The sequence below is a fragment of the Oncorhynchus nerka genome, linkage group LG1 (genome assembly GCF_034236695.1).
Source record: "Oncorhynchus nerka isolate Pitt River linkage group LG1, Oner_Uvic_2.0, whole genome shotgun sequence".
Taxonomy (NCBI): Eukaryota; Metazoa; Chordata; class Actinopteri; order Salmoniformes; family Salmonidae; genus Oncorhynchus; species Oncorhynchus nerka.
Window position 1 is genome coordinate 12,442,543 of NC_088396.1, and position 26,375 is coordinate 12,468,917.

General features: G+C 41.3%; 2 protein-coding genes across 6 annotated transcripts in view; one reads left to right on the forward strand and one right to left on the reverse strand.

The window, feature by feature from the left end:
- Nucleotides 1-11,895, reverse strand: part of LOC115141148 (activin receptor type-1) — a 34,610-nt gene extending 22,715 nt beyond the window's left edge. Inside the window, exon 1 of one of the 4 annotated variants that reach the window (XM_029680085.2) lies at nucleotides 11,613-11,895. Coding sequence is in view for 1 of the 4 variants with exons in the window: in XM_029679871.2 (XP_029535731.1) it covers nucleotides 11,600-11,601 (2 nt within the window). In the remaining 3 variants the exon portion in view is untranslated. Of the gene's footprint in view, nucleotides 1-6,749; nucleotides 6,850-11,594 lie in introns of those variants that run through there. The other 3 variants (XM_029679871.2, XM_029679951.2, XM_029680020.2) reach the window with 3 other exon arrangements.
- Nucleotides 11,896-14,295: 2,400 nt separating this feature from the next.
- On the forward strand, nucleotides 14,296-26,358 carry LOC115141485 (uncharacterized protein C7orf57-like). 2 transcript variants are annotated; one of them, XM_029680425.2, is made up of 9 exons: nucleotides 14,297-14,430; nucleotides 14,653-14,705; nucleotides 14,924-15,094; nucleotides 15,328-15,436; nucleotides 15,979-16,075; nucleotides 16,662-16,741; nucleotides 23,805-23,843; nucleotides 25,371-25,462; nucleotides 25,860-26,358. In XM_029680425.2, exons 2-9 carry the CDS (start codon nucleotides 14,669-14,671, stop codon nucleotides 25,871-25,873), a joined length of 639 nt encoding a protein of 212 aa, XP_029536285.1. In that variant the 5' UTR covers nucleotides 14,297-14,430; nucleotides 14,653-14,668; the 3' UTR covers nucleotides 25,874-26,358. The 2 variants fall into 2 exon arrangements, with proteins under 2 accessions (XP_029536370.1, XP_029536285.1); XM_029680510.2 differs by lacking the exon at nucleotides 23,805-23,843 and having other exon boundaries at nucleotides 14,296-14,430.
- The last annotated feature ends 17 nt before the right edge of the window (nucleotides 26,359-26,375 follow it).

A 26,375-nucleotide genomic window follows, 5' to 3' on the forward strand; every position in this document is an offset into this window, starting at 1 on the left:
TGACGCTGCATGGGCCTGGGTGCCCTAGCGGGAGCTGCTGAGTCATCGTGCTGCCGAGCTGGGAGACAGGAGGTAGAATCTGTGTCTGAGCTGGTGCTGGCATAGTTACCATGGCACAAATAGGCCCAGCACCAGGGGAGCCGCAGGGAGGGAGAACTGGGCATAGCCGACCAAGTCTGGCCTGCTCCGGAGCCCATGCCTCTACATAACATGTCCCCGTCCCACTCACCAAAGAGTACGACACCAGAGAGACTGAGATGGCCCGCTCCAAGGTGAGCGTGGGTGTGACACAGACAGCGCCGAGGGCGAATTAGCCCTCGGTCTGTCTGTGCTCACCTGGCATTCACACAGCAGACTAGCACAACAGATCAGATCAAAGGGGCAGCCTCTGCTTGCAGCCAAACAGCCAAGTGAATCAGGATGAACAAAGTCAAGCTGACATAGGATCGCAGTGTTTATTTGGTTGTTTACTAGACCTGTCTGGAAACTCTCAAAGAGAGAGAACCAAAAATAGCCTTGGTTAGACAGGTGCAGCTACAGCAAATATAAATACTATAGGTTATTTGGGGAAAAGGCGTCTCTCATAACCGCACAACAGACTGCAGCCCACGACTGGTTGTGACATGCAGAATGCCATACAAAACACAAAACAATTGCCCATTCAAATTGAAAACGGTGCGACTTCAACATACACAGGATGTTTTTAGATGTGTTGAGTATTAGTGTACTAGGAGCAGGGAAGAAAATGTCCTTGCTTCCATTTGAGCAGCAGAGAAATGCTCCTGTTAACTTGGAAGTGTAGTGCTTAAAACCAAGAACGACTTCTGTCGCACCCAGGCCCTGCTGTTCAACTCATCCAATGGCTAATCAACATTCTTTCAGAATTCAGCTTTGAAATTTTAAAAAATTACAATTTTAATAATGAATTTATGCCTTATTTTGTACATTTAGGGACATTGCACTTCAAGAACGTGTCATCCTACAACAAAAACACAAAAGAAAAACAAAAAAATGTACAGATTAGCTTTTACAGAGCAAGTCAAAAATAATTCCGGGACTGAAAACAACTCGGCCATGATAGTTAATTACAGCGTGCTAGACAGCTAACAACTGGGGGTTGCCATAATCACACTAAATCTGAAAAACTCATTAACCTATGGAAGGTCTGCTCCACCCTTGCCAGGGGCCTCATCAAATGGGAGATTAAAAGAGATAAAGTGAAAAGCCCACAGGCAGCCCTCCGTGGCCCTACCCCATTCAGTTCATTCTGGCCCTGCCGGAGCTATCGTTCCTTTCTCTCTCTAGGACTTCAACTCAGCAGCCGACTCTCTCACAATGTAAGGAATGTAATCAAATGCAAAATGGCCCTTTTCTTGTCAAATCACAATACTGACACTCCTGTCCTGGTAAGAGGCGAGCGAGCGCAGCAAGTTTGGTTCCAGGATACAGTGCAAGAAAGGGTCATTTCTGACTGACACACACACACACACACACACAGGGGCCCATGTAGTAGATCATTTAAAATCAGAGACAAGAGATGTATTTCCTTTCAGCAGTACTATTTTCCCCCCATCATTTTGGCTTGGAAAACGCCCAGAGAGACCCTCCTGAAACCATTTGTTCTCAGATGACCTACTCGTCACGAAGTAAAATTAGGCGGCAGGTAGCCTAGTGGTTAGAGCGTTGGACTTATTGCAAAATCGAATCCCCGAGCTGACAAGGTACAAATCTGTCGTTCTTCCCCTGAATAAGGAAGTTAACCCACTGTTCCTAGGCCGTCATTGAAAATAAGAGTTTGTTCTTAACTGCCTGGTTAAATAAAAAGGTTTTTAAAAAAAAATGAAGTTTCTTATCGGACAACTCATGATACCCTGGGATGGTGTTGGCAGGGACTACTGATGTGGTCAGACAACCTTGTTGACTTTGAAATGACATTGGGAGTGAGGAGATGGGGAAACAGATTGCTACAGCAAAGCTAGTGTTTATATTCCTTCGAATGCAGCAGAGGAACTTCAGCCTCAACCGTTAACACGTTGCACAGGTGAGACGCGAGAGCAAGAAAGAAAACAATTAACGACTGCACCACCACAGAAGCTCTAAAATGTTCGAAAACCCCAAGCAACGAGAACTCCAGAACAATTAAATAAAAGTGATCTGTGCTACAGAGATGAATCAAGGGTAATTATTCAAGAACAAAGTTTATAGCTTCGAGAAGACATTCAAGACAAGAAGTCAGCATATTGCACCGGGCAGCAGTCACCATGGCACTGCAGAGTTCATTGTAGGACCACCATCACAACACTCGCCACGGCCAATTCAAACACTGTCTTTATGACCTTTAGCAATGTTTGCAGAAAGTGGAATGCACAAACATTCTCCCTCCGATTGACCCTCTGACAAAGATCAGTGTGCTGGAGCGTCAGGGCCCTCCAATAGCACCCTGATTTGTACCACCTCTTCTCCACCGTCAGACCTGATTGGTCACATTGGGCTCGCGGACAAAGATCAAGTGGGCTATGAGAGGAGAAACCTCTTATTAAAAGACTCTAAAATTACAGTATGGAAGCAACGAGAAGAATCGTAGGCGACATCACCAAGCAGAGGGAATTTCAATACGTTTCTATTGACTTTATGTCCTGTGGCAGAAAGTGAGCTTCGCCGTTGAGAGCGAGTTTAACAAGACCGGTCCCCCAAGCCACACACACACCACCCCACGCCCTCCATGTCTACCTGTCAGCGTGAGTCTTCCCACGCTGGCTGAGTACCACACAGCACTACTGCAGCTGGACCATCACAGTCACACCCTCCTGTCAATGGAAGCTTTATGACCTGGTATTCCTGATAGTCAATTGCCCCTTCAATTACAGAGGATAGGTGACGGGACAGTATAATTGGATCTCCTCTCGCAGTGATCTTGAAGCACACAAAAGTGGCACTGTTCAATAGCATTATCCGGGGCTCTAAGCTGACCCTTTTTTGGGGTTCTTCCTACAAGGGTCATGTGCGTGCCTAAATTGGAAAAAAAGTAGGTGCACACAAAAATGAAGGAGAACAAAGAAAAATATTTGCGCTAATACAACTAGAATCCTTCATTTTTTTTCTAGACACCCTAGCGCTCCTTCAATTGAAATTCCAGGTCACACAGCAAAATATTTAGGCACATATGCAAGTCAAATGGTGGCACTGTAGATGCCTGTTGTCTTGGTTATGAGGTTTTAATAATTTGGGAACATAATGTCATTACAGGTGAGAGTGACAGATTTGGGGTCTATTTACTTTCTAAAATATTTAGTGTTTGGCCTCCATCAGACGTTTAACCTAGCTTCCTCACAAGGCCATGGAGAGACAACTAACAGCAGCACACAACAGACCAGGAGGTCCAAATTGAACTGCAGCACATCAAACACACGTTTGATATTAGCGAGTGTGACTAACGCTAGTCTTGAGACGTAAATCCGGGAAACATATTTGTTTGCAAGAGGAGAGGCTAGGGTTCTCAAACTCGTGTACTATGATACTTTGGGAGTATTTACACACCATGCCAAAAAATGGCTGCTTCGGTTTTATCTTCTACCACCGGCTCGTTACATACTCTAACACTGCTCATTTAAAACTTTCCAAAACACAGACTTAACTTTTAAAACACATCACTTTACAATCAAACATATCAAGGGATGGATCAAACAGAGGTCCCTGCTCGATCACACGCCGGCCGCGCTGCGAGTGAGCGTCGCATAACAAATGTACACATACATGTTAAATCATTTCACCCCCCGTCGCTCGCACGCGTGAACGAGTGTCTGCGTAGCCCAGAACTCAAATAGAACTTGGTTCTATTTCAGATGCTCCACGCGCTGCAAACCCCCTCCTTAATGGATATCAGGTAGTTACAAACCCACGTGGATGCTTGAAAAACAAACAAGGAGAGGTTAAAAGACAACTAAAAACTAAATAGGTTTCCCTTTTTAAACGGTGGATTAAATCGTCAGAGTAGAGAAAGACAATTTTGATTGACTCGGGAGGGTGTCCAATCAAAAAGGCATATTTAAAATATGTTAATTATGTAGATAATCTAAGAAAAACAAATGGTCCAAACTTCATGTCTCTATCATAATCCGTTAAATTATTGGAGTTTTTAACCCTTTTAGGATGGCCAAAATTAGGCTGACTAAATCAATGGAAGCTAAGGGGGAGGGGGGTCTGCTGAGCACAAAACTTGAACATTGTGAAAATTCTGTACAACTTCCAGCGCACGTTTACTGTGAACACTGAGGCCGTACCCTCTGTTATAACAGTGGCTAAGTAGGCTACTGTCGCTATTTTATCGTTATGTAGACCTATCAGAGTGGCCTACCATCAAAAACAAAATGGAGAAAACGCGTTCCCATAACATTTTAGCATGGAAATAGCTGTTCTATCATTCAGCCTATAGGGTCAGCCAATGCGTGGTGTTCAATGTAGGCCTACATCCCATGAGACTTTTGAAGAAAAAAACATGCAGAGCTTGACATTATGCTCTTTATCCACTTGTCCTTCAGACAAGGAGGTGACTGAAAATGGTGTTGTGTTGTTTGATGCAAGGAACCACTTTACAAAATAAAATGCATTATTATTCCCATACCATTATTACAGAGAATCAAACAAATGGATGCTGCCCTCTGCCTATTGGCTACTTAGCTTCTAAAAGCCTGTCTCAAAATACAACACTGCCCCTTTAAGACATAAAAAGCTCTTTACTGGACTCTCTTTTCGAAGATGTCTAGAAATGTACACATTTTGTGCTATTGTAGAAAGCAATCCCTCCCCTATTACTGACTACAAATGATCTATAGCTATAACAACTCACTAACTAGAAAAGGATATATAACAATTTACACAGATGGCTACATGTAGCTCTCGCTTTGATCTGACAACAAGCTCATCTACTCACGACCACAGCTGTAAACAGTCGGATCGAAGTAAATGGCACAGATCCATATATGACAATGGTCAATTCTAGTTTTCCCTGTTAACACTATCAACGGTTCCCTTCGCTGTGGCAATTGTGATCAAATCAACGCTATATTAGCCACTTTCAATGCAACATACAGAAACAAAAGTAAGTATAAATGTCAACAAAGCACTGAGCATACCACTAGCTTTGTATTTTCAAAGCCTTTTACATTTAACTCAGCTCGTGTCTTGCTAATTCAGCTTTTTGCGACCCGCAGAAACTACTTTGAAGATGACCAAAGGTTGCACCGTTCTGTCAACAGAGCTCAGTGATCATTATCGGATGTATTATGTTACAAATATTTGACTTTTTGGATATACTGTTAATGAAATGTTAGAGAAATACCCCACTGAACTATTTAGAACATGAATAATCAATATTTGTCTTCGTAAAATGTTTAACATAAGGAACTGACATTTCATCAACCAATGCGTATTCTCACCCCCTCGGGGTAAAATGGGAAGACACCCAAGACTCCAGGTCAAACTTCTACAAAGAACCAGCTAAAACGAGGACAATATGCATGTCAAGTAAAATAACAACCCAATGTTCATCTCCCAGGACAAACTAGCTTGCAACAGCTAGCGATCTTTAAATGTCCAAGAATGTTTCATGCGGTTCGACAAATTAATATACTGTATGTTCAGAGTTGGATTTGATATTTTAACCTGCGTGTCCTGATCGCATCTGTCGCGGATGGATAAAAATCAACATGTGCTCGATGGCGTGGATGGTGTAGTCAGCATGTTAGGGAATTGAACCTGCAATTACAATCCTTTAAAAAAGGCACACTATGCAAAAATCGCTCCGCCATTTTCTGGTTGTAAAATTCTAATAGTTCACCTAATTTCAGTTTATGACAAAACAAGCATCTAAACCACTGAAATATATTTTCCATAACCAAGGTTATTGTATTTTCAGCTGGTGTACAAAACACAAAAATAAAACAGAAGTACGGGAAGCATAGAAATAGTGCACATAGAACAGATCTACCGCTTCTTAGACTTGCTTTCAATGAGAATGACAGATCAATGTAAATTTGGTTGGATACCCCCCCAAAAAAACATATTGCAGCTTTAATTCTATTAGTATTCTATATCCACTCCAAAGCCCAGGAATGGAGAGCAAGTAAAGGCAGAGAAACCAAACAGAGCCATAACTTTCCCCCCCTAACAGCTGAGCAATAAGAGCACTGAAGCGAGTGAAGCGCTCATAAAATGTGTATTGCAGACTGTCTCGGGGTAATGGGAGAGCGAGGAGCCAGGAACACTGCGGATCTGTGTCTGCTCTAGGCTGCGCAGATGGCAGACTCCCGTCTCCATTTGCTTTTCACCCACATTTGCACAGAGGATAGAAACAGAAATCAATAACCCACTGGAGAGCCACCAAAGGAGAGGCACCCGGCGGCAGGAGCAGACACACACAGAAGTAGGACCAAAGTCTGGCTGGGGCACAGACATTCTCTGTCTGACTTCCTGTCTCACACTGAGCCGAGGCTGCAGAGCCCCGCCAGGCCCCAGACGACTAGGTTACACTCATCCTAATATGTTTCGGCTGCACAAGGCTTATGATTATTAAAGCCTCAAGGATTTCGACTAAAAATAACATGCAGACAGAGGCCACGTCCTAAAAAGCAGTGGACACAGGGGTGAAACAGGCCAAGCGACCAATATGCTGTGTTCCTCCGCAACCCCACTGCCTCCACAACTGTCAGGTCTACTGCTAATCCAAATAGAAAATTAAAAGCACAACTTACTCGCATGTCAGCGCCGGGCACACATGGTCAGCAGCGCCAGCCTCGCAGCTGATGGGTCCTTAAAGAGATTGCTGCTCCGTTGCTGGAGTCTCTGCCAAGTCCTGCCCCCCCCAGCTCCCGCTCTCTCCCTTTCTCCGTCCCTCCCTCCCACACACGCACATTCATACACGCAGGTCCCTCCCACCCACACACACACACATTCATACACACAGGGATGCAACCAACCACACACACAGTTATACACACACACCTCTTCTCTTACCCTCCCAGGCTGATTTGAGACGGATCTACCTACACCACTGCGCCTGAGCCAGCCCCAGACTCCTGCTCAGACTTGAAGCTCTCTGTCTCTGTGGACGGCGCAGTCTGTTGTTAATGACAGTGTGTGTAACCTTATCCTCCCGCAGGCCAGTCATGTCTCTCGCTCTCTCTCACACACAGAGCAAGGCAAGCTCTTCTCTCTCTGCTTTGCTCTCATAATGCTCCAGCCTATACTGCCTGCTGTTTCTGACAGCCAAATGACTGTGTACAGAGAAACGATTGCTGTCGGAGGACTGTTTCCCCCCTTCTCTTCTCTTTCGCCTCTGTTTTCTGAACTGTTCAGGGCCTCTGTGGGCAAATTATGCACTTTACGGTGCTCTGAAAGAGCAGCTGCAGAATGGATCTGGGGAGGAAAGGCCAGCACATCTGCTCCGATAGAAAGTGGATATCATGTAATGTAGAAGTAATGATTATGGGAGAGAATTAGAAATCGGTTTAAAACAGCATGTTGGGTCAGAAACGAGTTGTGTTGAACCCACTAACCCAACATGATGAACACATGGTGTTGAAATGGCCTTGATCAGAAAATAGAGCACTACTGGTTGCACTTAGGCATAACAGCCCAGTAGATAAACCGTGGATGACTCAAACAGCATCTAGAAATTACACTGAATCTACTATCATCTAGTACAGGGTTTCCCCAACCTCGGTCCTGGGACCGAGGATGATGAAACCAAAATGTGCACCCAAAACCAAAACGTGCACCCAAAGGGGGCACCAGGACCAAGTTTGGGAAACCCTGATCTAGTAGATAAAAGTCCACAATTAAAATTTTTAAAAGTTTGAAAAATCATTATGGCGCTGACAAACATGTTAATATCCAGAATCACATTGGCACAATATTATTACAACAATACGTTTTGTTCCACCATCAAAAGAGCTTTAGTAAACCTGTTCCACTGCTTTAAACGGAGTCGTTAACTGTGACAACATTAAATGAAAATCTTCATGAAAAAAATAGGAGTCCTACATTTCTGAGCAGCCTACCAGAGATTTTCCCAACATTCACCACAGTGTCATTGGGCCAAAGCACAATGATTACATTGTCAGGAAGGACACTGGAGAAAGAGCGCTAATCAGGGCGTTATGGGTGAGCAGGCAAGATCAAGTCAGACCCTTCACCTCAGTTGACTAGAGCAGGAGCCCTGAGCGCCCCTTGGGTCTGACCCGTGTCTCCGTCCAGACTGACGTCCCGTTATCTGACCGCTTATCAGCAGACTCCAGGACACGAGTCACTGAGCTCACCAGGCGCCCACAAAGGCAACATGACCCCAGTGAAGAGGCAAGGTATCAGCTAAACTAGCGAGATACTCTCCAGATCACTAACCACTCACTCACTCAGTCAGTCATACAGCTCCATTAGTAGGTACAAACATCCAGCACAGCTCTACTATTCTGAACAACTTTCATCAAAGCAAATTCTATGAATTATACTGAACAAAAACATACAAGGCAACATGCAAAAATGTCAGATTTGGCTGAGTTACGGTTCATATAAGGAAATCAGTCAATTGAAATAAGTTCACTAGGCCCTAATAATCTATGGATTTCACATGACTGGGCAGGGTCGCAGCCATGGGTGGGCATAGGCCCACCCACTTGGGAGCCAGGCCCAGCCAATCAGAATGAGTTTTTCCTCACAAAAGGGCTTTATTACGTGCAGAAATAATCATCAGCACCCCGCTCCCGCTCCCCCCAAACGATCCTGCAGGTGAAGAAGCCGGATGTGGAGGTCCTGGGCTAGCGTGGTTACACGTGGTCTGCGGTTCTGAGGGTGGTTGGACATACTGCCAAATTCTCTAAAACGACATGGCTTATGGAACATTGGATTCTCTGGCAACAGCTCTGGTGGACATTCCTGCAGCCATGACAATTGCACACTCCCTCAAAACTTGAGACATGTTTAGAGCGGCAATTTTATCATCCCCAGCACAAAGTGCACCTGTGTAATGATGATGTTTAATCAGCTTCTTGATATGCCACATCTGTCAGGTGAATGGATTATCTTGACAAAGGCTTAAACGCTGACTAACAGTGAAACAAATTTGTGCACAAAATTAGAGAGAAATAGGCTTTTTGTGCATATGGAACATTTCTGGGATCTTTTATTTCAGCTCATGAAACACAGGACTAATGCTTTACATGTTGTGTTTATATTTTTATTCAGTGTATATGCACCATTTCTACCACTGTTTTATAGACCGGTTAGAGCTACAGATTCCCTTCAATATTGATACCAACAAAATAAATGACAAGTGATCAACACTCCTTCGTGTATTGCAAACTGTCTAGTAGTCGATTTCATAAGCAAATTCACACATCGTTCACATCTGTGACAATGTCAACAGTAGGGCCGTCAATTATCCGCTTCAAAAAGATACTACTTTCAAGGATCACGGCAAGCTGCGAGGCATGCCTGCCTCGACACATCCCGATGATCTCACACAGTCGCCACCGTAACTTAGTCACCTTAGACAGCTGAGCATTTACACATCATCATCATCATGAACTCTTGACTCATTTGAGAATGGAGGCTAACCTTGGATTCTTTATGACACACTGGAGAGACACTGATGCCAATGGGATGTAAAGGAGATGATTTGCTTCCATCAACTAGAATCCATTAAAGCGACTAAGGGACAACTGATTGATTCACAGCCAATAACTGACAATGTGAGCGTATAACCACAGAGGTTTATTGAAAAGAGCAGGACCTCTAAATGGTGATACTAATGACTTGTATGTCCCTTCTACATAACACATACATATCAATATGATGCACCAGAAGTGTTAATATTATGTAATGTAGCCCAAGTGAGGCCAAAAGTCCTTAGACAGTGTGTTGTCTGTGCATGCTCTTCTTTGGTCCTCTTTTAAATTAAAGCACACAAAGAAGTGAACCGTGAACTATCAGGTAGCAATCAATGTTTTTTGAATGGGATCATCTTTCAGATGGGACGTTAAACAGGTCTCTCTGTAGTCACTAAAGATCCCACGGTACTTATTTTAAGAGTAGGGTTGTTAACCCCAGTGTCCTGGCTAAATTCCCAATCTGGCCTTCATACCACCACCTAATCATCCCCAGCTTCCAATTGGCTCATTCATCCCTCCGTAACTATTCCCCGGGTCATTGATGTAAATGAGAAGGTGGGTGTTCTCAGTCAATATACCTGGTAAAATCTGGGATAAATACACATATTCCCCAATGTCGGGAAGTATGTATAGTGTCTTCCCCCTCTCCGGCTACAGGACCATTGTGATGCTTATTGCCCAGCATGGGATTAATGGAGGCACACAATCAAGGAGTGGTACTCCCAACAAAGTCTACATGACAAAGGCACACTAACAACATGAAAACTGGATGTAATTTTGCACCTACAAATGACTAACCCCTGAGCATAAAAAGTTGTAGCCGTAAGAAGTTAGGGGCAATCAGCAATTGCTACATCCATTTTTGGTCTAATAAATTAATGATATGCACCCATTTATTCTTGAAGAATAAAACTTGTCTCATGAGCTTAGTTCAATTGTCCTAAACCTTGAGAACCCAAAATAGAAACGTGTTTTACTCACATGTTTGTAAACAAACACTATATAGCCCCAAAACACGGTTAAAACTCTAATGTTGGTGTCATGGATGGTCAGTCCTTGCATCCATAGCCGTCTATAAATGTGAGATTGGTTACATTACTCCAACCCCATCCCTTAGCCTTTTCCTGAAATAGGGGTGGAGAATACGCTTTAATACTGTTTCTGCTGCTGATTGCCTGCATTAAACAAATCCAAATGTAGCCTACTGTCTAGATGTTGCCACTACATTATTTAATTGGGTTAAAAGCTGCAATATGCAACTTTTTGGGCGACCAAACCAAATTCACATAGGTATGCGAGTTATAGATCTGTCACTCTCATTGAAAGCAAGTCTAACAAGCGGTAGATATGTTCTATGCTTCCCGTTCTTAAATTTCGTATTTGCTCTTTTACTTTCGGTTTTGTACACCAGCTTCAAACAGCTGAAAATACAATATTTGTAGTTATGGAAAATATATTTCTACACTATACTTGCTTGTTTTGTGACAAAGTGAAATTATGCTTACCATTATATTTTTTTGTAACCAGAAATTGGCGAAGCGATTTCTGCATGGTTAATAAGGGGAGTTTGGGTTACTAGGTTATTGTGGCATTCCCATCTATTGGAAAAAATAAATAAAAAATGTTATCCTCCAGAACATTATTCGTTTCTCTCCAGATTGAAAAAACAAGGTGGCCTAAAGGATAGTTTATAGGCCTAGTATTTCAAAGAGAGAAATTTACATTTTCTGGTTAACCTAGATTGTGTGAGAGAGACTTGAAAGTGCCATTCACTGACTTTCCCATCGGGAAAACTAAGGCTGCAGCTAGTCTACAGGTTACGTTTGTACTATTTAGGATCCGCGCAAATCCAAAGAATAGACTACGCCTAAGACTCTCTACATGTAGCTCCATATTCAAAATAAAATATACAAATATAAAAACATAACTTACCTTACATGTAAAACTTACTAAGTGCGTTGAGGACGCGCAGACGTAACCTTATGTGCTAAAAGCACAAGTCAGGCTAGTCTGCCATCTCCCGAAAATTCACCGAAAATAGCCTATTTGTTTAGATTCCTTCAAAAGCAAGATTCCAGTTTCAGCCGACATTGCCCTTCGACTTTGATGCAATGTTACAATTTAACGAACGTTCATAATCCAAAGTAATACAAAGTTGCAGTCAGTAACTTGGCCAGCGTCCTAAAAGCTTCGGTGCTCCTCACTCGATATTCTTATGGAGTGGAGCTACGCTACGACAATTCCTAGGAGGAAGTAGCCTTGCAACTCACTGTAATTGGAGGACCATTACAACATCATTTCCTCTGCGCATATTCCCACACCAGCCACCTAGTTAGGCGGTCACCTATGATATTTGAATTTGAAATGTATTTATTTTCAGTAATCTCATATCTGTATTGCAAAACATGCATGCAAGGAAAACATTATAGCCTATGTTCAACAAATTCTCATCCATGAGACTTACATTCAAGAAAAAAAATCCATGAATAGGATACTTTAGACAATACAAGGAGCCATTATATATAAAACCTTACACCTATCAAATCGTTTAAGATCAGAGAAGGGAGGAGATAAATATGTATTTTCATCTGCTGCATTGCAATCGCCTCATATGAACCATCCTGATCTCGCGAGTTTAGCGAAACAGAATGTGAGCTGACAAGGTCAGGATGGCTCGTACGAAGCTAAAATTTCAAGCCCATTCATTGAAGATTTGCCTAACATTTGAAGACTAGGAGTAATATAGGTCTAATTAGAAAGTTTTCAAATAATAAAGAATATCAAATATATATATTTTTTATTATTGAAATGTTATATCTATATATATCTATATATATCTATATATATATATATATATAAATTTTCAATAATAAAACAAATATATATATGTATGTATAGGAACAGTGACGTTAACTGGACAGAATGACAGATTTTCACCTTGGGGATTTGATCTTTGAACCTTTCAGTTGCTAGTTTCAACGCTCTAACCACTAGGCTACCTACCACTCCCACCACACACGCACACACACACACACACACACACACACACACACACACACACACACACACACACACACACACACACACACACACACACACACACACACACACACACACACACACACACACACACACACACACACACACACACACACACACACACACACACACACACACGTTTATATTTTATGTTTGAGATTATTCAAAGTAGCCACCCTTTGCCTTAAATGACAGTTTTGCACACTCTTGACACTTTCTCTGCCAGCTTCACGAGGTAGTCACCTGAAATGCATTACAGTTAACAAGTGTGCCTTGATAAAAGTTAATTTGTTGAATTTCATTCCTTCTTAATGTGTTTGAGCCAATTAGTTGTGTTGTGACAAGCTAGGGATGGTATACAGAAGACAGCCCTATTTGGTAAAAGACCAAATCCATATTATGGCAAGAACAGCTCAAATAAGCAAAGAGAAACGGCAGTCCATCATTATTTTAAAACATGAAGGTCAGTCAATCTGGAAAATTCAAGCGCTATGATGAAACTGGTTCTCGTGAGGACTGCCACAGGAAAGGAAGACCCCCTTGCTGCAGAGGATAAGTTCATTAGAGTTAACTGCACTTCAGATTGCAGCCCAAATAAATGCTTCACAGAGTTCAAGTAACAGACACATCTCAACATCGAATTGCTGCAAAGAAACCCCTACTAAAGAACACCAATAAGAAGAAGAGACTTGCTTGGGCCAAGAAACATGAGCCATGGACATTAGACTGGTGGAAATCTGTCCTTTGGTCTGATGAGTCCAAATTTTAGATTTTTGGTTCCAACCGCCATGTCTTTGTGAGACACAGAGTAGGTGAACGGATGATCTCCGCATGTGTGGTCCCCACCATGAAACATGGAGGAGGTGTGATGATGCTTTGCTGCTGACACTGTCAGTGATTTATTTAGAATTCAATGCACACGTACCACAGCATTCTGCAGCGATACACCATCCCATCTGGTTTGCGCTTAGTGAGACTATCATTTGTTTTTCAACAGGACAATGACCCAACACACCTCCAGGCTGTGTAAGGGCTATTTGACCAAGAAGGAGTGTGATGGAGTGCTGCATCAGATGACCTGACCTCCACAATCACCTGACCTCAACCCAATTTAGTTGATTTGGGATGAGTTAGACCACAGAGTGAAGGAAAAGCAGCCAACAAGTGCTCAGCATATGTGGGAACCCCTTCAAGACTGTTGGAAAAACATTCCAGGTTAAGCTGGTTGAGAGAATGCCAAGAGTGTGTAAAGCTGTCATCAAGGGTGGCTACTTTGAAGATTCTAAAAACTAAAATGTATTTAAACTTTTTTGGTTACTACATGATTCCATAGGTGTTATTTCATAGTTTTGATGTCTTCACTATTATTTTACAATGTAACTTGCAAATAAAGTGTTGGGTGGATTATTCATAATTTCAATATCTTTATTTTCATTTAATAAACAATAAAACATTTTTATTTTTTTATTTTTTATCTCAGCTCTGATTGAAAGGAATTTCACATCATTTCTGTTTTTAAACCCATTCACCACAAGCGGTTCTTGAACACGACCCTAAAATGTCAATGTCCCAGCCCTGTTTCCATGGTAATAAAACTTTGGGCACAGTCTGTTGGGCACAGTCGGACGTTTGTCTTGTCACTCGTTGCAAGCTAGCTCTAAACCTATAGTCGGTTTTCTCCGCGCTCTTTGCCAGTGTCCAGATTTGCAACCGCTGTATAGCTGGAAATGTAAGTAATGTTTTGCAATGATTCCTGAGCATCACATCGCCTTGCTAGTTACCCACACTTACATCTATGTGCTTAAACGAACACCTATACTGTTCGCTTGCTTTGAACTAGCTAATGCTAGCTGGCAACGCCTTATTGCTAAGCTAACGGTAGCTAACTGACTAGCCATTTGGCCAGCAGTGTTGGCAAGGATGACAATGTGCTGCGTTCTTTTTCCATCAGAAAGACAACATTAGACATGGACACTGACACAGATCACCAACAAAACAACGATGGCAAGTAACTTAGAGGGTCTTCAAATGTGCAAAGTTGACCAGCATTTATTTTGACTAATTAACTGTTATACTAACGTTAGCTGTGAAGGCCCAGTACTATTTGGCTAGCTACATCTCAAATGCTAAACGAGCATCTCTAAAAATGTACCAGGTGAATGTGTTAGTTGAAGTGCCTAGCGAGCTTGAAGCGAGGCATATTATTGTGTTTGTGTTTTTAGACGTTAACAATGGTGATGATTGTTCAACAAAAGCTGCCCCGACCTCCCAGATTCCTGGGCTGTCTGAAGATGCTAACAATGGTCCTGAGGAGAGGAGTAAAGGGCGCCGTACGGGAGTTAATGAGTCCGATTCTGCTTATACTAAACTGGCTAAACAAGGAGGACAGAGGGGTAAAAATGATATTCTGTTTTAAAAGGGGCTCATTAACGATGATCTATCCTTTCATCTGTGTAAATAATGTCAGATAACGTTATATCTATCTATCTGTGTAAATAGGAAAATGACACACCCATCCAGATAATTGGAAGGATTGCCACGCGAGACTACTAACGTTCGCTAGCGAGCTAACTAGCAAATAGCTAGTATACAAAATGGATAGCCAAGTTCTTCTCATCATTTACAGGTTTATTGTGGCATGAGGAGACCAACTTGGACACCAAACCTAACTCTGCATCATCTTACAAGCCTCCTAACTGGTTCTCTGGTTCTCCAAAAGCTAAAGAGCAAGCAAGGTAAAGGCAAATTAAAATGAGAGAAATGACTGTGGAATAAAAAAAAATGTCTTTGTGTTAGCTAGTAATTTTATGGCTACTTGGCTAGGCCAAGTTGGATTGTTTGCATTAAACATGCAAATTACATATTTGTTTGTGGATGTATGGCATGTACCCTATTGTAAAACAGGGGTGTGTTCAGTTTATTAAACGTTTTGCTACGTTGCGTGATGGTTTGTACCGAATAACACGTTTCCCTCACAGTGCACTTTCCTTCAACAGCCTTTGTATGTTTGCTCCCTTTTGGTGGTTGTGGCGAAGTGTGGTCAGATCAATATGGGTGTGGTCACCATTTGAAAACTCATGCAGCACACTGTAGTGTATACACGATCACCCTCTGGGCCACCATTATCATCACAACATTCTTCAACTGGTCATTCAGAACGGCACCGTCCCCGTTGTATCAAACATTGCACACCGTTGAGTCCTGCTGAACGCAGCCCTGTTATACCAGATAAGTCTACTAGTAAAATGGGTTATTTGTCCATTTTTCTTTCTTCCAGCCCAACTGAGAGTTTCCAAAACTACATGTCAACTAATGCTCCTTTTGGGAGTGATAATAAGTCAACTTGGGAAAGGGACTTTGATGACAAAGAGAAGGTGAAGGGAGAAATCCTTGCAATTTCCTAAAACCACTGTAACAATATTACACCCTCCCTATTGTGCCACTAAATTGAGTTTATAGTTATGTGTTTAAAGTACATTATGCAGACAGACCTGTTTAGATCTAGATTTACTGATCTATATCAGACATTGACTTTTTTTGTCAGCATTATATCACCTGCCTAGTATTATGAAAAGCCTAATGTTTTTGGTGCAGTAAAATAGTATTAGCTAACAAGGAATAGAGTTCTCAGACTTAACACCTACCGTATCCTGAGAACCTATAACCAACCACTTAACCACCATCTTTGGCTATGTCCACCATTGTTGGTGAAATGTATTTGGTTAGCATCAAATTGTCACTGACGTTTATCATATTTAAATTATTCTAAATTTATAAGATTCCTCTCTTGCAGTTGCATGGATAGAGTAGAAAGTGACCTAGTATGTCCAATAGAGGCCGACGTTGCCAACTGAAATAGGGGGTTTCATCTCTTGTTCAATACATCTTTCATCTCTGTTCAATCCTGACGTGATTCCAGATGATAAATGACTATTCAAGACACCTTGTTTTTATTGTCAGATATCTCCCAACAGCCAAATGGAGAACTTGTCCTTAGCATCAGGAAAGAACGAAGAGGCAGCAGGCAATTTCAAGAAAACGTGAGTACGCCCTTTGGAATATTTGCACCAGATATCCACAAGATGGCAATGTTCTATTTTTCATGCACAGCAGAGTTGTGCCTCCAGACAGCTTGTGCAACTTGACAATATGTAACTTTATTATAGGCTCAAAAGCTCAGTCATATATACATTCAAATAATCGATGTCAAATAGAAAGAGATTTCAAACACATTACTTCAGTATGTAATTCCTATTGATTGTTAATGATAGGGGATTATTTATACTGTGAGAATACAGTGAATGATATACAGTGCCTTCGGAAAGTATTCAGACCCCTTGACATTTTCCACATTTTGTTACGTTACAGCCTTATTCTAACATTTTATTAAATAGTTATTTTCCTCAATCTACACACAATACCCCATAATGACAAAGAAAAAACAGGTTTTTAGACATTTTTGCAAATGTGTTAAAAATGCTAAACTGAAAAATCACATTTACATAAGTATTCAGACCCTTTACTCAGAACTTTGTTGAAGCCCTTTGGCAGTGATAACAGCCTTGAGTCTTCTTGGGTATGACACTACAAGCCTGGCACACCTGTATTTGGGGAGTTTCTTTTTTGCAGATCCTCTCAAGCTCTGTCCGGTTGGATGGGGAGTGTTGCTGCACAGCTATTTTCAGGTCTCTCCAGAGATGTTCGATCGGGTTCAGGTCCGGGCACTGACTGGGCCACTCAAGGGCATTGAGACTTGTCCTGAAGCCACTCCTACGTTGTCTTGTCTGTGTGCTTAGGGTCAAGGTCCTGTTGGAATGTGAACCTTCGCCCCCAGTTGGTGGTCCTGAGCACTCTGGAGCAGGTTTTCATCAAGGATCTCTCTGTACTTTCCTCTGTTAATATTTGCCCCGATCCTGACTAGTCTCCCAGTCATCTTAGGGATGGTGGCAGGTTTCCTCCAGACGTGAGGCTTTCAGGCCAAAGAGTTCAATCTTGGTTTTGTCAATCCAGATAATCTTGTTTCTCATGGTCTGAGTGTCTGTAGGTGCCTTTTGGCAAACTCCAAGCGAGCTGTCATGTGCCTTTTTACTGAGGAGTGGCTTCTGCCTGCTCACTCTACCATAAAGGCCTGATTGGTAGAGTGCTGCAGAGATTGTCCATCTGGAAGGTTCTCCCATCTCCACAGAGGAATTCTGGAGCTCTGTCAGAGTGACTATTGGGTTCTTGGTCACCTCCCTGACCCAAAAACTTTCTCCCCCGATTGCTCAGTTTTGCCAGGCGGTCCGCTCTAGGAAGAATTTTGTTGGTTCCAAACTTCTTCCATTTAAGAATGATGGAGGCCACTGTGTTCTTGGGGACCTTCAATGCTGCAGAAATTATTTGGTACCCTTCCCGACACAATCCTGTCTTGGAGGTCTGTGGACAATTCCTTTGCCCTCATGGCTTGGTTTTTGCTCTGACGTGCTCTGTCAACTGTGGAACCTTATATAGACAGGTGTGTGCCTTTCCAAATCATGGCCAATCAATTGAATTTACCACAGGTGGACTCCAGGTTGTAGAAACATCAAGGATGATCAATAGAAACCGGATGCACCTGAGCTCAATTTCGAGTCTCATAGCAAAGGGTCTGAATGCTTATGTAAATAAGGTATTTATGTTTTTTATTTGTAGTAAATGTGCAAAAATGTTAATCTGTTCTCACTTTGTCAATATGTTATTTTGTGTAGATTGAGGATTTTTGTATTTATTTAATCCATTTAAAAAAAAGGCTGTAACGTAACAAAATGTTAGTCAAGGGGTCTGAATATTTTCTGAATGCACTGTATAATATTCTAAATATTAAACAGAATTGTATTAAAAATTACAGAATTACTATTACAGATATTTTGCCAAAAAGACAGAACTTTTTTTTACTGTCTTTTGGATATGACTTCAGGACCCCTCCCACTTGAATTGCAGTGCCACTATTGCACAGTGTTTCTGTTTAGCAACAAAAGCATTTGATCAGTTTCCTAAGAACAAATTCTTGGAAAATTTGATATTTAAAAATAAATGTAAAAAAAAAAGTTGAATATCATGTGTGTTTGGGGTTATTGTCTTGCTGGAATATCCACTTGCGGCCAAGTTTGTCTCCTGGCAGAGGCAACCAGATTTTTGGGGCAAAATGTCCTGGTACTGGTTAAAGTTCATAATGATGTTGACCTTTCACAAGGTCCACAGGACTAGTGGAAGCAAAAATGCCCCATAACAAGATCCCCCACCATATTTTAAGGGAGTGTTTTCTGCTTTTGCGTTCTCACACAGGGGCTCAGATAACTCTCTGAATGAGGGAGAGCTCGGTTTTATTGTTTTGAAAGTGTATTGAAAGTCTTAGTTATTGGATCCTGCGATGCAGTTGGCATCAGTTTCTGGGACTGCTTGTCTCAGACCAGTCCTTAGTTGGCAGGATCACTGGACAAACGAGCTATTTGGCGTAGCAGTTAGCCTAGTTGCTAGCTGGATTTTCTTGAGGGCTTGAATGCAGCTCGCAATGCGTTTAGCCATTGTGGCTGGGGCCATGGATTGTCCTGGGTTTGTGGCTGTCTAGATCCCACTGTTTTGTTTTCAATCTTCCCTGTGACCTGCCCTGTCTGGAACTGTGAGGAGTAACAGCGTATCCTACATTTCTAGTTGCCATGACAAAGACCAAAGCCAGTGGGAGTACCGTTAAGGACAGTGGTATCTCTCTATCACAAGTGAATGAAAGCGTTCTACAAGCAGTTGTTACAACAGTTTGCAGTTCTCCCAGGGTCAGCTCGATGAGTTGAAACAGGAAAATGGCAAGATGACAGCAATCAGTAAGTCATTGAGAGAGGACATCAGTTCTGTGTGTGAATCCATGATAACAATGACAGATACATTTCGAGGGACAATCAAGGCGGAACAACATGGTTGTGGATGGAATTGCAGAATCTCTACATGAGACCTGGACAGAGTCTGAGGACCAAGTGAGGGAAATGATCTCTGAGAAATTCAAGATGGACCCCAGAAAGATTGAGGTGGAGCGCGCCCACATGACTGGAAAACCCACCACCGGCCCAGGTGACAGGCCCAGGCTTATAGTGGTCAAGTTCCTGAGGTTCTGTTCTGGAAAGAGCCAATAACTTGGGAGGACCAAACATCTTCCTCAACGAGGACTATCCTGAATCTGTATGCCAGAAGAGGAAATAACTTATTCCAGCCATGAAAGCTGCCAGAGCGTGTGGGGACATTGCTTACATCCGCTATGACAGGCTCATTGTCCACCCTCCCTCCCAGAAGCCTGGAAGGGATGCTTGAGCCAAGCCTATGGGTTCGTAACTTCAACCCCGCAACACACACATTGATTCATTGACTGCTTAATGTATATCTTTTTTTATCTAGCTTTGTTTGCTCTTTTCAGTATTATGTATATCTCTGATAAGCTACCCAGGAGCTGAAAATAGCCCATATTTATAGATGTAGCCTTAGAAATAAGGTTCATGAATTCAACTTGCTAACATCAGATAACATTCATATATTAGCCATTTCTGAGACCCACTTAGGTAAGTAATCCGATGATACAGCAGTAGCAATACAAGGATATATAGAAGAGACAGAAATGCTTATGGGAGAGGTGTCGCTGTATATATTCAGAGCCATATCCCTGTAATGCTTAGGGAAGATCTTATGTCAAGTGTTGTTGAAGTGTTGTGGTTGCAGGTGCACATCTAAAGCCTTTTCATTTGGGGTGTTGCTATAGGCCACCAAGTGCTAACAGTCAGTATCTAAATAATATGTGTGAAATGCTTGATAGTATATGTGATTTTAAACAGAGGTCTACTTTCTTGGGGACTTGAATATTGACTGATAGTCAACAATCTGCCCGCTCAAGAGGAAGCTTCTCGCTGTAACCAGTCCCTGTAATCTGGTTCAGGTTATTAATCAACCTACCAGGGTGTTTACAAAAACAGGAACAAGATCATCCACATTTTTACTAATATTGTAGAACTTTGGATGCAGTGATCACAATATAGTGGCTACATCCAGGAAAGCCAAAGTTCCAAAAGCTGGGCCTATAAGTGTATAAGAGATCATACAATTTTGCTGTGACTCTTATGTAGATGTTCACATCAGACCAACAAATATTTTTAACAAGGCAGTTAACCCACTGTTCCTAGGCTGTCATTGTAAATAAGAATTTGTTCTGAACTGCCTTTCCTAGTTAAATAAATAAAATGTGATTTATAAGGAGCATCCAGACGCTGCACTTGATGAATTTATGAAATTGTTTCTTCCAATTATTGATAAACATGCACCTGTTAAGAAACTGACTGTTAGAACTGTTACGGCTCCATGGATTGATGAGGAATTGAAAAACTGTATGGTTGAAGAGATGATTGGGGGGGGGTAATAAGTCTGGCTGCACATCTGACTTACTGCAAATTGAGAAATTATGTAACTAAACTCAACATAAAGAAGAAACTGTTATGAAGCCAAGATTAATGATGTAAAAAAAAAACTTTGCGGTACTTTAAATTAAATTATGGCCAGAAATACATTCACCTCCATCTTTCATCAAATCAGATGGCTTATTCATCACCACCATTTGACGTTGCCGATTATTTTAATGATTACTTCATTGGCAAAGTGGGCACATTTAGGCAGGAAATGCAAACGATGACAATGAGCCATCGTATTCATGCATAAAAAAAACAAATAATGAAAGAAAAGCATTGCAAGTTTGAGTTTTGCAAAGTTGGTGTGGGAGAGGTGGAAAAATTGTTATCGCTCAATAATGACACCTCTTGGCATTCACAACTTAGGAGTGGCTATAGAGTCAGCTACCATCCCCATGAGCTTTTCATCTATCTGTCATATCTTTAATCTGAGCCAAGAGGAAAGTCTTTGTCTTCAGGCCTGGAAGGAAGCCAAAGTACTTCCGCTACCCAAGAGTGGTAAAGCGGCCTTTACTGGTTCTAACATCAGACCTATAAGCTTGCTGCCAGCTCTTAGCAAACTATTGGATTTTTTTGTTGACCAAATACAATGATATTTCTCTGTAAACAAATTCAGACTAACAGACCTTCAACATGCCTATAAAGAAGGGCATCAACATGTACTACACTGACACAAATGACTGATGATTGGTTGAAATAAATTGATAATAAGAAAATTGTGGGATCTGTACTGTTAGATTTCAGTACAGCCTTTGATATTATTGACAATAACCTGTTGTTCTGGCTTTTCAACCTCTGCCATATTGTGGATTCAGAGCTATCCATCTAATAGAACTCAAAGGGTTTTCTTTAATGGAAGGTTCTCTAATGTAAAACATGGAAAATGTGGTGTACCGCAGGGCAGCTTTCTAGGCCCTCTACTCTTTTCTATTTTTACCAATAACCTGGCATTAAACAAAGCATTTGTGTCCATGTATGCTGATGATTCAACCATACGCATCAGCAACCATAGCTTATGAAGTCACTGAAACCCTTAACAAAGAGTTGCAGTCTGTTTTGGAATGGGTGGCCAGTAATAAACTGGTCCTATACATCTCTAAAACTAAGAGCATTGTATTTGGTACATATCATTCACTAAGATCTAGACCTCAGCTGGATCTGGTAATGAATGGTGTGGCTGTTGAACAAGTTGAGGAGACTAAATTATTTTGGCATTACCTTAGATTGTAAACTGTCATGGTCAAAACATATATAGATTCAATGTGTGTAAATATTGGGAGAGGTCTGTCGGTAGTAGATGCTTTTTGGAGCGTGGTGTCAAAAAACAGAGCAAGTTCTACAGGCTCTAGTTGTGTCTTATCTTGATTATTGTCCAGTCATGTGGTTGAGTGCTGCAAGGAAAGACCTAGTTAAGCTGCCGCTGGCCCAAAACAGAGCGGCACGTCTTTCTCCTCATTGTAATCAGAGAGCTGATATAAATACTATGCATGCCAGTCTCTCTTGGCTAAGAGTTGAGGAGAGACTGACTGCATCACTTTTTATAAGAAACAATTGTGTTTAAAATCCCATTGTTTTCATAGTCAACTTACACACAGCTCTGACACACACACTTACCCCACTAGACAGTCCTCAAATCCAGAACAATTATTGCATGAAACTCCGTTCTATCTCAAATTGCTCAAATAAACAGCAAACCTGTTGTTGTTTTTTTAAACAACAGATAAAGCAACACCCTCATGCCACAACGCCTCTCCCCTATTTGACCTGGATAGTTTGTGTGTAGTTATTGATACGCCTCTCCTTTAAAAACATGTTTTATGTAGTTCTGTTCTTGTCTATTAATGTTCTGTATTATGTCATGTTTTGTGTGGCCCCAAGGAAGAGTAGCTGCTGCTTTTTCAACAGTTAATTGGGATACTAATACAATACCAATTTCGACGCCAAACCCACTACTGGTGTGCATGGCCAGAGCTCTATTTTCATGCAGTTTGACCATAGCATCAATTCCAATCCAAGTGCCAATGACATTTTAACTTACTCCAGGCGTTTACATTTGCTGGATGACATGAAAATAGAGCTCTTTAGCCACGCACACCAGTGGTGGGTTTGGCATCGAAATGAGAATGAATGAGCAGAAAATAACCCCATACCTACTCTAAATTATGGAGGTGGACCTTTGGCCTTATGTGGCTATTTATATTACTTGTTAAACCAAATCTGTTTCGCTGAATTATTGGGCCTTATTAGTATAAAATAATGTAATTTTTAATTTACGTGAATTATTTTATACAGTCATCATTGCTGATCTTTTTCAAGGGTGTCAATACTTTAGGATCCCGCTGTACAGTGTGCGTACAGATTGTTTTATGAGAACAATTTGTGGAGAATTTCAGTAACAGCTAGGTGTGTGGGTGGGGGGGAGCCTCACAGAAGAGATGCATGTCTCATCATTGGCTAGTCTAAGACCTCCCCTGTAAAATTAGACGTATTGTATTCCTTCATGGAAGCAAATGGGTGAAGAGATGTGCATGTTATGTGGTAAATGTGAAAGTAGACTGCAATGTGAAAAGTTGGTTCATTTTTACCAAGCACAACTGTTTATATGAGTGTTAATTAAAGCTACACTCCTGGTGTATTTGTGTTTCAGCCCAGCAGCCCCGCTACCAATTGATGGGGCTGAAGAAAAGTAACTATTTTAACATTTACAGACCACTTTTGGATGCAATTCAATGATATCATCAATATAGTTTTTACCATTTCTGAAGCTATACATTGTTAACGAAGTCACTTGTTTAAAAACATTGGAGCAAACATTAGATGTTGAGTTATGAATGGTTAAGACTGTTTTTCTCACAAGCTCATGAGGCAAGTTATGTTATTACGTTATTCAAGAATCAGTAGGTATAAGCCTCATATCATTCATTTTGGTGACTTAAATTGGCTACAAATATCCCAGATTGCACCATTTTAAATCTGTAAGCTTCTGGAGTGACCAATGTGCTGGCGATATTCACTGTGGTAGTCTTGGACCTGGCTTCCGTAGTTCTCATACAATATTTCACTACCCAAAACTTCTCCCCCAGACTTTTTAAAGAATGAATAAGGCCCATGTGATGTTCGCTAATGCATAGAGTTAAAAGACGCATCTTTGTATCTGCCCCATTATGGCATCTGTTGACGGCACGGGTAGCGCCATTAAGGCTATTTTGAAGTAGTCAATTTTCTTCTTCTTTTGTGTTTTGAAAAAAATAGAACGCTAATATAGGTGCTTTTACCGCCAAGATTGCTGGCGTCCTGACCCAAATCTTCTGTCAATGATTTATTGTGGCCACTAAGATGGTGTTGATATAGCTTAAAGAAATTTACAAACCATAGTTAACCCATTTTGAAGAAGTAGATGATTATTGGTTGATCGCACCCACCCATGCGAATCCCCACCCAGTTGACTGCTTAAAAATGGTGGAATGCCTCAATGGCAATATCCATGCAAAAACAAGTTTATATCCATGATGAGTCCTCTAACTCTATGGGCCAATGCCTACGTGCCTGGCTGCAATGCTGCTCAAAGAGTACAGATGTCCTCGCTAGTCGTTCCGCTCAGTTAGCTTTCTGAACCAATACATCAACAAACAGATCGCTAGCTTCAAATAGTATTACTCCACAATGCAAGTCATTGTGCAAATGTTTCTTTTTACATTTGGCACCTGTCAGTGACCTGTGGCGACCTGTCACACATTGCATTTTTTATTTAACTAGGCAAGTCCGTTAAGAACATTCTTATTTACAATGACGGCCTACATGAACCAGAGATGTCTCTTCTAAGCATGAAGCATGACATCAGAGACAGCAAATAGCCACGGCTACACAGTCTGTCCATTCTTAGAACCATAATGAATAACAGAACATGTTAAAATTGGAAGATATAGTTGACCAATTGCCAGGGTATAAAAACATTTATTTAATTATTAGCTCGACTGTGTCTCAGTTAGAGGTAAGTGTTTTCAGTCCAAATTCATTGTTTGCTGTTGATTTACTCCCCTTCACCGTGTCAATATTACCATCAGCTGACTGATTCTCCCACTGTTTTACGATTGTTGTGTAGTTTTATGGTTGTTGTGAGCCCTCGACTAAATCTAAATGCTCAATTATTTTCATGTTTTGTTTCCGCATTTTGTTTAGACCACATTAAAATGCTTGCCTTTTGGTCTTGCAGATCTCAGAATTCGAACCCTGTCAACATGGGTACGCTCTTGAGCTTCGGCTATTTAGAGGACAAGAAAGGGGCACCCAATATGCATTCATCAAGTAAGTAGCTGTTAGTGACTGTGGTTTGATGTTCCAACTTCAAGATCATTTGAATTCAATTGGCAATTTTGTCTCATTGCTCAGAAGCACATTGACTAACTAATGAAATATTGAATGAATATGAAGTCAAGTCATGAAGTCGTGTATAGATTTTTATGAGACAATAAATAATGTACAGATCTACAGAATTGATACATGGGGCACCAAAGTAGAGTTGCGAAATTACAATGCATGAACCATTCAGACATGATGATATGCCTGTCGACATCAGTCGGGAACATTTTAATCCTGACTTGCATTATTAATGCATTGTTGTCAGTGATCATGTGATGGGACGGCAAATCTAAATGTGTGGGGAAACACACACACACACATTAACCTGTGTGTATCCCTGCAGATTCCAAGGAGTAGAAAGGAGCAAAGGCAGTTGAGGACGACTGACTCCTCAATGTTCACCTCCACAACGTTCCTTCACCAGGGTTTGCCTGTTCAAAACCGCATATACTATAGGTCAATTAAAGCAGTTAATTTTGGTTAGAGTTTTAGCACTCTTGTTATTCCACCTCTGTGTGTGCTTGTTCCAAGAAGTATACACAATTGCAAAACTAGATTCTACGTTAGTTTGCGCTCACAGACCCGTTCTGTGCCTGAAGTTGTTGCTATTGAACTGCATTTGCACTGTAACACTAACTTAATGTACTAGCCCGAGCTATGCTCTTGTTTGTCTGTTGTAGTAGTTTTTTTTTGGAATGATGTTTTTTATTTTTTAAAGGTGTCTGTGGCTTAGAGGGGCTCCTCTAAAAATGCCTGCTGTTTTGAAGTGTCTTTTTTTTTTGTGCCTCAATGTGGTTGCTATAAAGATTTCTGTTTAAAAATAAATGTGTTGTGCATAGAAACTCTGGACGTGTCGTCA